The 18512-nt window shown below is 43.3% G+C and overlaps 1 protein-coding gene across 1 annotated transcript in view; it reads right to left on the reverse strand.

The window, feature by feature from the left end:
* HERC6 (HECT and RLD domain containing E3 ubiquitin protein ligase family member 6) overlaps window positions 1-18512 on the reverse strand; it is a 65742-nt gene that overhangs the window by 29251 nt on the left and 17979 nt on the right. The window contains exons 7-12 of the mRNA XM_079783698.1: window positions 17088-17224; window positions 16472-16539; window positions 11405-11526; window positions 9706-9765; window positions 5380-5473; window positions 2175-2364 (exon numbers count right to left, since the gene is read on the reverse strand). Of these exons, the coding sequence (XP_079639824.1) occupies window positions 2175-2364; window positions 5380-5473; window positions 9706-9765; window positions 11405-11526; window positions 16472-16539; window positions 17088-17224 (671 nt within the window). The remainder of the gene's footprint in view (window positions 1-2174; window positions 2365-5379; window positions 5474-9705; window positions 9766-11404; window positions 11527-16471; window positions 16540-17087; window positions 17225-18512) is intronic.

An 18512-nucleotide genomic window follows, 5' to 3' on the forward strand; every position in this document is an offset into this window, starting at 1 on the left:
GCCCCCAAGCCCTGCTGTCTGGGCTCTGTCTGCTGGGCCTAGGGGTGTTCACGCCACCTCTGCACTAAGGAAGCCCCCATGCCCTGCTGTTCAGGCTCTGTCTGCAGGGCCTGGGGCTTCCCCGCTGCCGCACTAAGGAAGCCGCCATGCCCTGCTGTCCAGGCTCTGTTTGCTGGTCGGACAGGCCAGACACTCCAGCAGCGGGGCTGAGGGGACTGGGCGCTGCCATCTTGTGGCTATGGGGGCCGCCATTTTGTTGTGGAGTGATGGTTAATTTGCATATTACTCTATTATTAGATAGGATTGATTTTTTTACAGAGAGGAAGGGTGAGGGATAGAGAGTTAGAAACATCGATCAGCTGCCTCCTACACACCCCCAAATGGGAATGTGCCCGCAACCAAGATACATGCCCTTGACTGGAATCGAACCTGGGACTCTTCAGTCCGCAAGCCAACGCTCTATCCACTGAGCCAGACCAGTTAGGGCGAGATAGTCTTTTTGAAGTCTGACCCCAAACTCAGAAACCATAAAGGAAAATGCTAATATAGTAGGCTTTCATAAACATGTTTAAAAATAATCATGCATGGCAAAAATACCACAAAGTAAAATCAATTTTAATAACCTAAAGAAAAAATTTATAACTCATATTGTTGATAAAGGATTAGCTGCCATAATAGTTTGAAACCTCCTAAATATAAACTAACAACAGATAGAAAAATGGGCAAGAGAGAAGAACTGCTAGTTCCCAGATATGATCTACAAATGAACTGAGATATACGAAAACCAGCACCCCCTAGCCTGTTTGGCTCAGTGGAGATAGAGCGTCTGCCTGAGGACTGAAGGGTCCTGGGTTCGATTCCGGTCAAGGGCACGTATTTCTGATGCAGGCTCGATCTCCAGCCCCAGTTGGAGCACTTGCCGGAGGCACCCAATCGATGTGTCTCTCTTACATTGATGTTTCTCTCTTTCTGTCTCTCCTTCTCCCTTGCATTATCTCTAAAAGTCAATGGAAAAATATTCTCAGATGAGGATTAATAAAACAAAACAAACAAACAACAAAAGAAAACCAGCACAACCTCATTCTTAATGAGAAAATTAAATTAAGAGATTATTTTTTTTTCAGAATGGGAAAGACCAAAAGTTTGATAACACTGTAGAAAAATGAATTCATGGGCTGCTGCTGTCATATTTGTTGTGAAGTGTAAACATACATCCTCTGTCCTGGTGGCTACTTTGCCCAACTCCAGGGGTGCATTTTACTTAGACTACAGTGTGGATGGTGGCCACTGGAAGTGGGGCTACCTGGTGGCCCAGACTTCTGTGGAGGGTCATTTGGCAAAATCTCTCAAAATTTTAAATGCATATACAATTAGACTTAGTAATTTTACTTTCTGGAATTTTCCCTGACTGTGTACATTTATATATGCACAAAGAAATGCATGTTAGCACTGTTATGATAGCAAACATTTAGAAACAACTATTCATAGTATATCTTCCCAATGGAAACTATTCAGACATTACATAGAATAAGGCAGTTCTATAGGTCCAACAGCAGAATGCGCTCCATGATATACTGTTAAATGGGGAAAAGCAAGTTGCCAAAGAATGTGAATGGTATGCTACCATTAAAAAATGCACTTCTGTATGTTCTTATACATAATATCTTTCAAAGGTTACACAAGAAACTATATTCAGTAATTGCTTTCTGAGAGGGGAACTAGGTGGCTTATATTTCACTGTATATATCCTTTGTTCCTTTTAAGTTTTGGACCTTGAACACTAGCTTAAAATTGTAAAAAGACATCCTGTTGTAGTGAATAAAATAAACAATAAGAACACAAAGCTTACCATTCCTTTTCATCCCCTCTGGTTAAAATGTCTAAAGTTTTAAAACAGCACGAGCAAAACGTTTTAAAATGGATTTATCATGACTGGATCCTCTTCGGTTACTAAACTCTGATGTCAAAGGCATGTCCAAGTCTAAGAATTATACATGCCTTGTTTAACAGTAATGATTATAATTGCTTTAGGTTTATCTTTTCAATAATTCACATATCATGTACTCAAGTATTTGTATATTTTGAAATCTATTCAAAATTTGCTACAACTTCTACTTCAGACAGTGACTCTATTGAGAGCTCAAATAAAGTAACATGAAAGTAATCAAACTTACTCAGGACTCGTAAAGATCGGTCACTCATTGTACAAACAGTCTGTGCAAACGGAACCACCAGCCTTTCCCAGTTCCTAGGATCATGCATCACAGGACATTGTGGGAGCAGAAGGAAAACTGATAGCGCTTCTTGGTGTGGAGAACGGCATGGAAGAGCTCCGAGTAGATTATCCCTGAGACATGTAGTTATCTGCAGTTGAAATGGGACAGAGGAAGGAAGGCCCAGGGTAAGTTTTGGGACCAGGGGTTTCCTTCCACTACTTTCCAATTAGAATAACCATTTAGTTTTCCTGAAACCTGTTGTTCATCATTCCTTGCATCCCAAATGCCCCTGAAGTAGTATATGAGAGCCATCGTTGCGATTTTATATTGGGGTGCATAAGGAAATAAAAGTGAATCACATGTGCTTGTCGGTGCCGAGTGACTTGTGGAGGTTGTTCAATTAGAAAGTGGCAGAGCAGGGATCCATACCCAGATCTGCCTGGGCTAAAATCTGCCCCGGCAGAGAAAATGCCATGTCTTACCTTCTCCAGTCCTGTTGCAGCTTCCTCCTGGGTTCACCGGAAGATGGTATTTTCTAGGCTTCCCCGCAGTCAGTGGGGCCATGTGACTGAGTTCTAGCTAATGCAATGTGAGTGAAGGTGATGTATGACATTTCCAGGCATGGCCCCCCAGAAACCTCTCACATGACCTTACATACTCTCTTTCCTAATCTGCCAACCAAACACAGAAGATCTACTGGAGGATTTCGTGGCCCCAGAACCCAGAACCCAGAAAGAAGGAGCCTGCGCCACTCCTGAATTCAACTGTGCAGAGGTTGGAAGGGTAGCAGACTATGCCACCCCAAAATATGCCACTCTGGCATGAGGATCATTTAAAATATATATATTTAATTTATTTCAGGGAGGAAGGGAGAGGGAGCAAGACATAGGAACATCAATGATGAGAGAGAATCATTGATCGGCTGCCTCCTACACACCTCCCCATTGGAGATCGAGCCCGCAACCCAGGCATGTGCCCTGGCTGGGAATTGAACTGTGACCTCCTGGTTCATAAGTCGACACTCAACCACTAAGCCATGCTGGCTGGGCTTGAGGATCATTTTGAGCTGAAGGCAAGTAAGAAAAAACAGACTAGAACAAGCTTTCTGGCTTCCCCTCTATTTACCTGACAACTGAATATAAATTCCTTTGGTGAAGGTGTTCTCTTGCCCCCAACTTCCTGTACCAGGAAGAGGATAACAACCTTAGAGCAGAGATGAGCTGGCACTGAGAAAATCCACACAAACAAATCTTACTAACTAGCCCTTTTCTACCATTCATTTCTCCATATATTTGCCCTCCCACAATTTGGCACCTCTAGAAGCTCAAAGTCCTTTTCCTTTGTCAGGTCACTTCTCTACAAAATGATTGCACTTTGCTAAGATGCTATATAAGCCCAAGTTCTAACCACCCCATTAAACTTCTCATCACTGAGTGTATATGAAGGATGCACATGTAAATAAACTTCGGTTTGTTTTTCACCTATGAACCTGTCTTTTCTCAGTCTATTTTGTAGGGTCTCACCCAGTGAAACTAAGAAGGATAGAGGGGAAAACAATTTCTCCCTACAGGTACCTCATATCTTCAATCCTCATGGAATTATGATGTGGAAAACAAATCTTCATTGTATTAAGCCACTGAAGTTTAGAAGTTGTTTGTGATAACAGCTAGCATTATTTATTCTATCTAATAGATAGTAGATACTCAGCTATAGTGTCTGCCTCTACATGACATAAAGGTTAAACAAGATGATATATAAAACAATAAACTGTAAAGTACTATTTATTATTATTATTATTATTATATCAGTGTTCTTAGTTTTCTCAGGATAAGTGATGAAATTAGTTTTCTCAGGATAAGGGATGAATCAGTAGCAGAGTGACCTCAGCTAGATTTGAAATTCATCTAAAAAAAAAATAGAGACCAGCCTTTTTGGTCTCTTAGTCCAGGGTTATCCTGCTTCCCAAACATGATAGAGGTTATTTACTTCTCAAGTAATGGTTTTCTCATATTGAAAATAAACATATTGTTACCCTGCTTGGTTGGTTGGAGCATCATCCTGTACCCCAAAAGTGGCAGATTCAATTCCCGGTCAGGGAACATACCTTAAGTTGCGACTTTGATCCCCATTTGGGGCCTGTGCGGGAGGCAACTGATTGATGTTTCTCTCTCTCTCCCTTCCTCTCTCTAAACATCAATAAAAATATGTTTTAAATAAAATTTATAATCAAGAAAGAAAGAAAATTAAAATATTGTCATCTATTGTACATTTAAGTGTTCAAAGCGAAAGTAAGAGCCAGTGCTTAATACAGCAACTGAAATATAATAACCACAGTGAACATTGTCCTTTCCCTCCATCAGGTGCCCCTCACTCAACTCCCAACAAAAACTGCAATCATAATGGTTCCTGTAAGGAAATTCTATTTCTCAAGTAAATATCGACATTTACTGATACCGTTATAATTTAGCCCAGTTATTAATAACTGGAAAGGAGCAAAGAGAAGGCTTGCCATTTGTACAGCTTTTCGAGGAAGCTGTGGTTTAACACTCCCCAGGAAGCCACTAGGTTGTCCCCACCGGGGGAAGGGACTGGACAGGGAGAGAACAGACACATGCCCAGTAAGGTCTGGGTGAAATAGGGAAGGTACTTGTCTGTCAGTCACACCTGGGAACAGGTCATTGGCTAGAGGAAGCATGGCCACTGCAAGAGCAGGGAGATTTGAGGTCCTTAATCTCTTAAACAAAGGAGTTCACTCTCCGGTTGCTCTTGTCTCCCTTTTGCTCTTGGGACTCTTGTTGCAGGGGGCGCACCCTCGGCTCCCTTGCCTTCGGCCACAGGGCCCACAGCCATGTGGACCCCACACACAATGGACTAATGGACTGCAACAAGCCTAATGCTGTCCCAGGCCCAGCTCCACCATCGGATGGACCTTTGGACTCTGGCTTTGCTTCTAGCTCTGCCACAGCCCCAGCTGCATACCTTTCAGGACTGGATTAAGGGAAGTGGGACTTTGCAAACCCAAGGGTGTAATTCATGCAAATATAAACCACTCATCCTCCTGTGTGAGTCTCAGAAAATTCTTTTTCTCGAGATATGGTAAGGACCCGACGACCCCCAGCACCCAGTGGGGAAGGGGACCCACCACGTTCACTGATAACATTACCATGAAAGAAATCCATTCCTTTTTTGTTAACTTCTCAAAGGTATCTTTTGCCATTTGTAAGTCCACATCAATGGAATTCATTTCTCCAGATTCTCTTTGGATACAAGAAATGCAAAAACACGCATAAACAAATGGAAAGGAACATTTCTAAACTTCATATATCATTATTTAGTTTTATTTTAGTACATATCAAATATAAACTTTTCTTTTTTTTAATTTTTTTATTAAGGTACTAGTAGCCCGTTTGCACGAAGATTCGTGCAATAGACCTTCATTCACCTGGCTGCCTGCACCAGTTTTCTGCCGGCACCAGGGACCCAGGCCTTGGCTGTGGCCACCGCCTTCTGCCTTCTTTCAGGGTCGGGGCTTGGCCCCGGGCGGTGGCCTTGGGCTCGGCCGCACCCAGCGTCCCTGCTACGGATCGTAGGAGCCGACCCCCTGGTCATTGCCTGCGATCAGTGCAGGCTCCCTGCTGGTGCCCAAGGCCGGGAAAGCCTCCGCCCGAGGCTTTCCTGGCCTTGGGCTCCGCCACACCCCAACGTCCCTGCAACGGTTTCCTGGTGGGCATGGCTGGTGGGCGTGGCTTGATTGGTGGGCGTGGCTTGGGCGTAGCGAAGGTGCGGTCAATTTGCATATTTGTCTATTATAAGGTAAGATTATATGTGTACATATCTTACCATTGTCCCCCCAATCAAATATAAACTTTTCTCTTAAAGCTTGCCTCCTTTCAAAATAATCCATTTCCTTGGCATAAAAAAACCCCATGAAATTTATGTTCTCCTAAAAGAGGGGAGGTAACAATGTACTATCTCTAGAGTAGCTAAAAATTTGGGCTGCAGTAATAGCAAAATTTTATATGCTGCGTCTGAGAACTGATAGCATTTACCCCCATTCAGCCAGCACACAGGGAACTGAAACTACATATTCCTCCCGCTCCCACCCCCTACACACATGAACACATATACACACATTCCTTACCATCTACAGTTACATTACTTTGGGATTCCACTGTTTCATTAGCATGATTTTACTATTCCTAGAGACACCTGCCCAAGCAAATGGCTTGATTATTCATTATAGGAACTTCCTGAAAAGACCCATGACCTCTCCCATGGGAAGCATCAACAGATAGTTTATGCCAAGTTCTTTGAACCACTTGCCTCAAAATCCTTGCCTTGCAGTTTCCATCCATCCAAGATCCTTGTATCTTTTCCCAATCATAACCAAGTCTCCTTTCCACACTGAAAAACTTGCCTTAAACCAAACTGCCAATTTTTTAATAAATTCCAACCTGGCTTTCCCCCCTCAAAAGCACTATCAAAGCCCGGTAAAGGTGTCCTGCCTCCCTGGGTTGTGCTGGTGATATGTGAGGAGCATGCATTCTGCCAAACAGTTTGTCTTTATGTTCTATCAATAAACACTTTATGCTTGCTGGATTAACAAATCAATAGTAACCAAAGGACTAAAATATTATGCAAGTACTAAATCGAAGTATTGTAAAGTATATTCTTTTCAGCCTTTGACATCTTTTTTAATTTTTTAAAATATATTTTTATTGATTTCAGAGAGGAAGGGAGAGGGAGAGAGAGATAGAAACATCAATGATGAGAATCATTGATTGGCTGCCTCTTGCACGCCCCCTACTGGGAATTGAGCCTGCAACACGGGCATGTGCCCTTGACTGGAATCCAACCAGGGGCCCTTGAGTCCATAGGCCAACGTTCTATCCACTAAGCCAAACTGGCTAGGGCCAGCCTTTGACATCTTAAGACAAAACCTTGAGGTTCATCATTCCTGGGAGGATACATTTCCACTTTAAAAAATTATATATATAGCTTTGTGCAGTGGCAGTATCGTAGCCAATGAGGTTTATCCGAGGCGTGATAATTGCTAATTGGAAAAAACATGTATATAGCCCTAGCCAGTTTTGCTCAGTGGATAGAGCGTCAGCCCACAGGTTGAAGAGTCCCAGGTTAGATTCTGGTCAAGGGCACGTACCTCAGATTCAGGCTTGATCCCTGGCCCTGGTCAGGCTCATGCTGGAAGCAAACAATTGATGTAGCTCTCTCAGATGTGTCTCTCTCACATCGATGTTTCTCTCTGTCTCTCCCCCTTCCCTTCTACTCTCTCTAAAAATCAATGGAAAAATATCCTTTGGTGAGGATTAACAACAACAATATCAACAACAACAACAACACACACACACACACACACACACACACACACACACACACACGAGGCCCGGTGCCCATGTCCATGAGTTCCCTCTCTGGATGAATGGAACAGAATGACAGATTTTAGAGGGCAGAAGGGTGGAGGGAATGAGAAGAGTTTAATCAAAGAACATATACGCATATATGCATAGCCCATGGACACAGACAATAGTGTGAGGAAAGACCTGGGGTGGGGTGGGGGCTGGGTGGAAGGAAAGAAGTGGAAAATAGGGGACATCTGTAATACTGTCAACAATAGATTAAAAAACAAAACAAAACTGGCCCTAACCGGTTTGGCTCAGTGGGTAGAGCGTCGGCCTGCGGACTCAAGGGTCCCAGGTTCGATTCCGGTCAAGGGCATGTACCTTGGTTGCAGGCACTTACTCAGTAGGGGGTGTGCAGGAGGCAGCTGATCGATGTTTCTCTCCCATCGATGTTTCTAACTCTCTATCCCTCTCCCTTCCTCTCTGTAAAAAATCAATAAAATATATTAAAAATAAATAAATAAATAAAAAGAACTGGAAAACAAAGCCATTCTTAGTGTGGAGGAGGCTAGAGTAGGGAAGAAAGAAGATACACTGTATGGCAGAGTCCCTCACTTTCAGCCTGGAAGGACGGTAAGAAGAGGAAAGCGAATGGGAGGAACGGCAGAGAGAAGCAGTGTCCCGATTTCTCTTCTCTCACCTTTGTCCAGGATGCATAGAGGTGAACAGGAATACTTTTTTTGAGCTCTAGAAATATATTGCCTAATGAGTTGCCAGTGGGAAGCCATGCCAGTTAACTGCCCTGGGCTGCTCTGGTGCCCAGGTGAAGTTGTTGGAGTGGCTGAGAATGCAGCTGGGTTAAGAACCAATGGGACAATAGTACAAAATAATATTGAATGTTAACTGTAATTGAAAAAAAATTAAGAAGAAAAAATTGAACCAATGGAACAACTGAGTTGTGTAGGGGCAAGGAATAGCTGCAACTGGGGTCAAGCAAGCACCACCTAGTGGCCAGGAGCGGTTACAAGATGTGTACACCCAGTATCTTCTGAACCAGCGAGCCAACTTGAGGCCAACTCAAAAGGGGAGGGATGGGACCTGGCCTAGTAAAGGACTGGAATGAGTTATATTGGCTGCAAATAGACCCCAGGGTACCCTCCTCCAGAGAAAGCAGAGGGAAGCCTAAGGGTCCCTTCATGTTGCTATTGTACCTTCACCTCCCTTTGTATACTGTTTAATTAAACAAGAAAGCCATTGGACTGTGGCGGCTCTAATGGCATGGGGGCCTACATAAAGAAACAAAATCTAAGCCTATAAATGCCTCAAAGTTATGAAACCAAAACCTAAGGACAAGCATTCACAAACAGCCAACTAGGCTTAAAGCTACAGCCAATCAAATCATTTCCTTTCTTCGCTTCTGCACTTTCTCTATGTCAGCCTTTCCCCTGGCTCCCTGTTTGCAGTGCGTTTCTAACCACTTCCAGTTTGGCACTACCCCATTTGAATCAATATTTGTTCAAGTAAACTCTTAAGATGTTTAAAATGCCTAGGTGATCTTTTCATGGTTCTTAGTCACAGTACTGCTGAGCATAGCAGGAGGGGAAGAAATAGAAGACAAAATATGGAGTATGTTGCAAAGGAATTATGTAAACTACTAGGTCAGACCAAGTGTCAAACCAAATATGAAGTTAGATTTTCCTCTGCAGTAGAGAGAATAGTTAAAGATAAGATAAATAGGATCTGTTTTCCTTACTGATCCCACCACAATAAGAACTGCCAAGTACAGCCTTGGCCTCTAAGTACAAAGGCAATGAGATAATACTCATGGAAACAAAGATCCAGAAAAGAACACCATTCCTCCCAGTCAGAGAACAGAGGAGGGCAGGGCCGAGGAAGTAAACAATGTGAAATAGGAATTACAACTTAATAGTGGTAAAATTATTTTACCATTATTAATAGAAAATTACTTTACAAAATGGAAGAATTCTGTAACAACTCATGGAGTTTTCTATGTTGGACTTTTTGTTCATAGATAACAAAATTCACAAATTGAAATGACTGACTTGAAAGATTTCATTTAAAAAATTCCCCAGTGTTTTAAATGAAGGTAAATCTCATGTAAATATTACCTTTTCTTTAAAAAACTTGCAGTCAGACAAGCAGGAGATGAAAATATCATTCTAATTTCACTGCAAAAGCAATAACATAAGGGTTAAGTCATAACATACAGAAAAGCATGCCTCCTTTTATCTTATGTCTGAATATATAATTGATGATGTGGAATCATTTTTAATGAAAATAATGATTCTTCTAAGACTTCTATGGAACTCCAGAGAATAAACTATCTATCTATACTAATAAAAGGGTAATACGCTAATTAGACCGGGAGATCTTCTGGACATCCTTCCAGACAAAGCCATGGTGGTGGGGCTGAGGCAGAGGCAGATAGGGGCGATCAGGCCAGGAGGGGAGGGCAGTTGGGGGTGATCAGGCCAGCGGGGGGGGTGGGGAGGGCAGTTAGGGGTAAGCAGGACATCAGGGGAGGGCAGTTGGGGGTGATCAGGCTGGCAAGGGGGGGGGAGGGCAGTTGGGGGAGGGCAGGCCAGCAGGGGGGCAGTTGGGGGTGAGCAGGCTGGCAGGGGGGACAGTTGGGGGCGAGCAGGCTGGCAGGCAGAGTGGTTAGGGGCGATCAGGCAGGCAGGCAGGTGAGTGGTTAGGAGCCAGCGGTCCCAGATTGCGAGATGGATGTCCCTGTGGGATCGGGCCTAAACCGGCAGTCAGACATCCCCCAAGGGGTCCCAGATTGGAGAGGGTGCAGGCCGGGCTGAAGGACACCCCCCCCCCCGCCATGCATGAATTTCATGCACTGGGCCACTAGTATATATATAAAAGCCTAAGTGACCGTTTGACCAGTCAACTGGTAGCTATGATAGCACTGGACACCATGGGGCAGACACTCAATGCAGGAGCTGCCCCCTGGTGGTCAGTGCACGCCCACAGTGAGAGTGCCGCTCAGCTGACCAACAGGCGCCAGATGCCGGGCTCATGGCTGGTGAGCGCAGCTGCAGTGGCGCAAACCTCTCCCACGGACACTCCCCCTGTGCGCCCCTCCCCGATCTGGACTGGGACTGGGATCTGGATTGGGACTGGGATCGGGACTGGCATCGGGACTGACGGGGCATGAGCCCGCGGCTGCTCTTTGGTCATGGGCGTGCCGCTATCACCCTAGGACTGGCGCGGGGAGACCATAGCGGAGCAGCAGCTAGCCTACTGAGCGGCGATGGCAGGCACAGTGGGGCCTGGGCTCGAGCTCCTCCCTGGCCACCTGCTGCTTTGAGCACTGCTACATCCCTTGGGGGATGTTGGATTTCTGGTTTTGGCCGATCCCCGCAGGCCAGGCCGAGGGACCCCCACTAGTGCACGGATATGTGCACCGGGCCTCTAGTGAAGATATAAAAATCACTCCTACATCTCCCTCACCTATCTAGGTGTCTGGGATATTGTACGTCCTCAATAGGGTTGGGAAAACGTGGGTGTATAGTTGTGAGTTCATGAAACAGAGTTTATTCTTGCATTATTTATTATTGTATTAATTTTCCATATGAGCAACTGTAAACCTACTTTCCCCCCACCCTGTATACATCTGTTAAGTCGACAATGAATCAATAAACCGATCAATCACTTCTTCAAACTAAGAGGTGGCAGAAGAGAAGGCTAAAATGCAAATGCCTTCACAAGAAAGCCAAACCCTCATTGTTACGTCTAGGATAAAGTGACCATCGCTGCAGAACCAAATAAAAGTGTTAGATAATTATTGGACAGAGCCACCTCTTAGTTGCTTCACATTCATTACTTCTACTTGTCATTGCCATCCACTGTTCTGTCTGGGACTGGTTAATTCGGCTTATTTCTGGCAAGGTTTTCTTGGAAACATTTGTGGAACCAGTATCCTTCAAGGAAGAAAAATAAAAGAACCATCAGGAAAATACACACACATGCTGAGTAACAGGCAATCCCGTAGAGCTTGTGGTACAGGCTGTAGATAGGACCAGCCCTCTTAGGCAGTGGGGTTTGGTGGGAGGATCTATGGCATCAGACTGGTCTGGTCCAGTTCCTAGCTTTGGCCACTTTGCTTGGTCTGAGCCTTAATTTAGCACTTAAAAATGGGATAATACAAAATATTAAAAACAGGAACTCAAACAGATACTTGTAGGCCAATATTTATTGCAGCATTATTCGCAATAGCCAAAAGACGTAAACAACCCATGTCCACCAACAGCATTGACAGATGAATGCTGTATATACATGCAATGGAATATTATTTAACCATGAAAAGGAATGAAATTCTGATACATGCTACAACATGGATGAACGTTGAAAAAATGCTAAGTGAAATATACCAGATACGAAAGGACAAATATTGTGGTTCCACTTATATGAAGTAGGCAAATTATACACAAAAAGTAGATTAGGGGTTACCTGGGGCTGGGGGTAATGAGGGAATGGGGAGTTAATATTTAATGTTTACAGATTTTGTTTGGAGTGATGAAAAAGTTTTGGAGATGAATAGTGTTGATAGTTGGATTCTACAACATTGTGAATGCAATTAATGCTACTGATTTGTTCACTTAAAATTGGTTAAAATAGCAAATTTTGTAATATATATCTATATACATATTATTATTACCACAATAAAAAATGAGATAATAAGACCCAATACCTATATCCCTTGGATCTTATTAAGATTAAATGATATTAGGTATACAAAGCTTTATATTATAGTAGGTACTCAATAAATACTAGTTTCTTTCTCCTCTTTAATAAGACACAGATTTTTACTTTTATATCAACAGTTTTTAAACTTCAGCATGCAGCAGAATCACCTGGTTATCTTGTTAAAGCATAGACTGCTGGGCCCATCCCCACAGTTTCTGGTTTAGTAGGTCAGGGGTGGAGCTCAAGAATATGCACCTGGTGAGTTCCCAGGTGATGCTGATGCTGATGCTGATGCTGCTGGTTTGGGGACCACACTTTGAGAACCATGGTTCTATACCCGTGGTCGGCAAACCGCGGCTCACGAGCCACATGTGGCTCTTTGGACCCTTGAGAGTGGCTCTTCCACAAAATACCACGGCCTGGGCGAGTCTATTTTGAAGAAGTGGCGTTAGAAGAAGTTTAAGTTTAAAAATTTGGCTCTCAAAAGAAATTTCAATCGTTGTACTGTTGATATTTGGCTCTGTTGACTAATGAGTTTGCCGACCACTATTCTATACAATACTTGAAACCAAATGGCTCAGCCAGACATGTCAGAAATCACTGTCTGGAAAGAAAAATCAATCTTATAATATAGAATTCCAAATACATTAGTACGCTATTCCATACTATACCTTGGCCTCCACTGAACTTGTAATAAGTCAAGAAAATTTGCCTCACTTTTGTTTAATCTATACCAGGCATCCTCAAACTACGGCCTGCGGGCCACATGCAGGTGTTTTTGCCGTTTTGTTTTTTTACTTCAAAATAAGATATGTGCAGTGTGCATAGGAATTTGTTCATAGTTTTTTTTAAACTATAGTCCGGCCCTCCAACGGTCTGAGGGACAGTGAACTGGCCCCCTGTTTAAAAAGTTTGAGGACCCCTGATCTATACTAATAAAAGCTTAGGTGGAGCTCGCACCCTTGAGCAATACCCTCATATCATAAGATGGCCGCCCCATGTCATCACAAGATGGCCACCCCCACATAGTCACAAGATGGCCACCCCCACATCATCACAAGATGGCCACCACAAGATGGCCAGCAGGGGAGGGCAGTTGGGGGCGACCGGGCCTGCAGGGGAGGGCAGTTGGGGGCAGCCACCCCTGCAGGGGAGGGCAGTCAGGGGTGATCAGGTTGGCAGGGGAGGGCAGCTGGGGGCAATCGGGCTGGCGAGAGAGGGCAGTTGGTGCGATCAGGCTGGCAGAGGAGCGGTTAGGGGGCAATCAGGCTGGCAGGCAGAAGCAGTTAGGGGTAATCAGGCAGGCAGGCAGGCGAGTGGTTAGGAGCCAGGAGTCCTGGATTGTGAGAGGGATGTCCAACTGCCGGTTTAGGACATCCCCCGGGGGGGTCCCAGATTGGAGAGGGTGCAGGCTAGGTTGAGGGATGCCCACCTCCCATTGCACAAATTTCGTGCACTGGGCCTCTAGTGCTTAAATAAAGACCTTTGAAGAAGATGTGTAATCATGATTCCTAAAGTTCCCTCCAGCTTCTTTATCTAAATCCTGCGGTTCAATCCTGAGGAAGCTTTTTTTTCTCTTCCATATCCCAGGAACCTTGGGACAATAACTTGCTCCCTACTGGCACCTACTTACCATTCCTTCTACTTTCTACTTCAAAATCCCGACTCCTCTGAAGGGCGTGACATCAGACTGTTTCCTCTGACTCCCTTTCTTCTACAATCATCTCCCAATGTCCTAGTCACTACCCTTCAATCATTGACAGCTCTGGCACCTGGCTGACTGTCTTCCTCAGCACCACCACGCCTGTCATTTTTCTTCCTGTCATTCTTGGCAACTTCAGAATGAACACAATTTATTTCCCACCTTGATCTCTCAATTCTTGATCTCATCTCCAGTCTTTTGCTCTGCTCCACCGCAGCCACGCATGCCCTCAATCAGGGTTTCTAAACCGATGCTTCTGACATTTTGAGTCAGATAATTCTTTGCTGTGAGGGTCCGTTTTGTGCACTGTAGGATGTTGAGCAGCATCCCTGGCCTCTACCCCCTGTATGGCAGTAGCAGCTGCCCCCACCATGCATATCTTGCTGCAGTTATGACAATTATTCGCTCTTTCTCATGCATTACTTTCTCCATATAAAATGGATCATTCTCACTGGCACACAAACATACCTTAATATCACCTCCCTAGACAATAGCAAAACCCTCCCACAGTTCTCTATTCCCCTTCACAACAAAACTGCGACTTGTCACAGCCATGGTTTCTACCTGCTCCCCTCCTATTCTCTGTCTATCCCACTAAGTCAAGTGTCACACACCCCCAACCCTGCCCAGACAACTCCGTCTTAACAGAGCAAAAACAAACTCTGTGTTCATCTTACTTCACCTCTCAGCAGGATGTGATGGAATTGGCCACTTCCTCCTTCTAGAAACAGTTTCTTCAGTTGGCTGATGAGGCACCCTCCTGGTTTTCTGCTACCTCCGAAACTGGTCCTTCTCAGGCTCTTCTCCTGGCTCCTCCCCGCTGCCTGATTTCTAAATGGAGAAGTCCCTCCAACCTGGTTGTTGTCCCCCTCCTCTTCATTTTTACTTTCCCTCTAGGTGACCTTTCATCCAGGCCCCTGGCTTTAGATATCATCCAGAGTTTGATACCATGTTTATATCCTAGTGCTGACATCCTCCCTGAGCTCCAGATTCAGACATCCAACTAAACTACGGATCACCGCTCCAAGGACATTTCAAATTGGCCCCCCTCACATAACTGACTTTGCCTTACGTCCCTGGCTCCATCTCAGAGGATTCGTTATCCTTTCCTACCAAGCTCTGGCTGACTGGCTTTCTTTCTGTTCCTCACACAGGTACATGTGTTCGTGCACCAGGGCTTTCTACCTGTCGTTCCCTCTCCCTGAAATGCTTTCTCTGTTTCTAAGCTGCTCAAATATCACTGCCTCTGCCAGGCCTTCTCTGACTGACTTTTCTAAAGAAGCCCACCTCAAAAGACCCGTTTGGTTTTCTTCAGAGCACTTCTCACTTTCTTTCTTTTTTTTTTTTTTTAAATATATTTTATTGATTTTTTTACAGAGAGGAAGGGAGAGGGATAGAGAGTTAGAAACATCGATGAGAGAGAAACATCGATCAGCTGCCTCCTGCGCACCCCACACTGGGGATGAGCCCGCAACCAACGTACATGCCCTTGAGCAGAATCGAACCCGGGACCCTTCAGTCCGCAGGCCGACGCTCTATCCACTGAGCCAAACCGGTTTCGGCGCACTTCTCACTTTCTAACAAAATCTTACTTCTATGTTTATTATCTTTCCTTCTCTGTAGACTCCATGAATGAGGGCAACCTTCTAGGATACAAATAATAGAATCCTTGTATTATTCACTTTTCATCTCAAGTGCTAAGAGCTGAGCCGGAGGCACAGGTGTTTGTTGACTGGATGATTGAATGGCTACAACAGAGCAACCAAGAACAATCTCCTGATGAGCCCAGCAACACAGAGACCTTTGCCTTTCACCATTTTCTGCCCCAGACAACACAGTAAGAGTCTACATGGATGTCAAGTTTAAAACATCCCTGATAATAGAGAAAAGTACAAGTTAGAAAAATAACTATGTATGTTTGTCTCCACACAAAACATTTCAGAACTCATCCGGAAATAAAATAATAAAAATCCTCTCTGTTAACAATTAGGAAGGCACTGGCATGGTGGGCAGTGGTGTGAGCTCTGAAGCTGGTTGGATTGCCTAGGTTGGAATCCAACTCTGCTACTTCTTATCGCAACTTTGGGCGAGTCCACCTCTCTGAGACTCAGTTGTTTTAATCTGTAATGTGGAGGAAACAACGCCAACTGGAGTTGATATGAAGATTAAATGGGTTGATCCACTTGGAGTACTCGGATTGGTGCCTAATGAACAATGACTACAACTGACATTAGTTGTTACTGTCATTGTCATTCTCAAATTCTTACTTAATAATAAAAAGTTAGTGGGAAAGCAATGAATTTGGTGGTGGTGGTGGGGGGTGGGTCTCATCATTAGGAAGCCAAATGAGGAAGTGAGAATTACATAATATTTTAAAAATGCATTCTAAGAAATTTGAATATACACAAATGATACAATACTGCTTTGAGATCTAGAGGGAAAAAATGTTTTTTTAAAGAAACAAAATTAATAGATACCTGATAAGTTGTCACAAAGTTGGCATGTGTTCCAGCAAAAATGTGTTTGACTTGAACATCCACAAGGTCTAAAAGAAAGTGATAAATCCATGCTTATTGTTTTTATAAGTAAAAAAAATCTTTTGGTGTAAATCTAAAATGTCTCTTAAAAAATAATCTTTAAAAAAATCTGATTATTACCCAGTTAAATTGACTTACTTATAGGCAATTTATAATCTTCTAAATGGATTTTGACTACAAATGGAAGAAAAGATTAATTTTGAACAGGTTACATGTCATATATTCACTTGGCTGAAAATTTAATTTTACATGCATTTGAGTCATGAAGCCAGGCTAATGTGCTTTATAAGAGGTTTGATTAAATATATAAAAGTGTATTGCTCTGATGCTTAAGTAACTGATTTGGGATCTTCTTTTGTATTACCTTAATCTTTAGAAAAGGTTATCAAATACTCTAGGAATCACTACATAAGAAAAAAAGCATATTGTACAAATGAAAAATAACAGCACTAGGTGAACCATAGTTCTGTACACTCTTTTGAGAGGAAGCTGAATAATATTTTTCCTCAGTGGCATCAATTAACAGAAAATTATGAGTTAGTGGGACCATTTATACCATCAGCAGAAATCAGGCAGCTAATGTCAGAGTTTTCTGTCTGGGCCTCCGGATAAGGTGGGCTGCTTGTGCAACTTGATCCATGACCAAAAGACAACACCTTACCAGTGGTGTAGACATACACCAGGGTGTGGTAACTGCAGGAGAGAGAATACATATAGTGAAGATCAGGATACTCATGCTTTCTGAGAAAGATGATGTCTCTTAACACACACACACACACACACACACACACACACACACACACACACAGATTTATCTTACTCTAAGTACGCAGATCCCTTATCACAATGTCAGTGTTAGAGGGTACCAAATGATGTGGCTAAACAAATGGTAGGTGAACATTACTAACCTTAAACATAGAATATTATTGATGGATTTTTACTATGGTTTCTGTAATTTGTGTTTTATTTTTTATTTATTTATTTTTTTAAATATATTTTATTGATTCTTTACAGAGAGGAAGGGAGAAGGATAGAGAGCTAGAAACATCGATGAGAGAGAAACATCGATTAGCTGCCTCCTGCACACCCCCTACTGGGGATGTGCCCGCAACCAAGATACATGCCCTTGACCGGAATCGAACCTGGGACCTTTCAGTCCGCAGGCTGACGCTCTATCCACTGAGCCAAACCGGCTTTGGCTGTAATTTGTGTTTTAAATGCAAGTGTTTTATTTTATGAATTACTAGTAGGTAAATGATACTCAAAGTGTTCTCATAACTAGTTTATGCAAAACTCTGAATATACATGCAAATATACATCATCTTCTACATGCATGAGCATGAGATTACCAAGTACCACTGTTTTTGTTATACACCCACTCCCCATCCTCCAGCACCTAGTTAGGTGGTCTCTACACAGTAAACTTCAAAATAATCCCTATTAAATAAATGCCTAAGATGAAAAATAAAATAATGAAAAAATTAACCTATATTTGAAAAAAGTAAATTTCAGAAAAGAAAATGATCTGTAAAAAGAATTGTCATATTTTAGGGTTGTAAGCTTTGATAACATCCCATATGAATTATTTCTTTTTTAAAAAGATTTTTATTTGATTTTTAGAGACAAAGAAACATCGATGTGAGAGAGAAACATTGATTGGCTGCCTCCTGCATGCCCCCTATCAGAGATTGAGCCCACAACTCCACATATGCCCTGACCAGGAATTAAACTGGCAAATTTTTGGTGCACAGTACGACGCCCAACCAACTGAGCCACAATGGCCAGGGCCATATGAGTCATTTCTAAGTCATATCCTCTATAACCATAAAAGTGTAATATGCTAATAAGGCCAGACAACCTTCTGGACGAAGCCAGGGCTGTGAGGGAAGCCTGGGTCCCGGGTGCCAGAGTGAAGCCAGTGTCGGCAGCCAGAGGTAGGAAGGCCTACTCTTGCACAAATTTTGTGCATCGGGCCTCTAGT

The sequence above is a fragment of the Cnephaeus nilssonii genome, assembly GCF_951640355.1.
Source record: "Cnephaeus nilssonii genome assembly, chromosome: 1".
NCBI lineage: Eukaryota > Metazoa > Chordata > Mammalia > Chiroptera > Vespertilionidae > Cnephaeus > Cnephaeus nilssonii.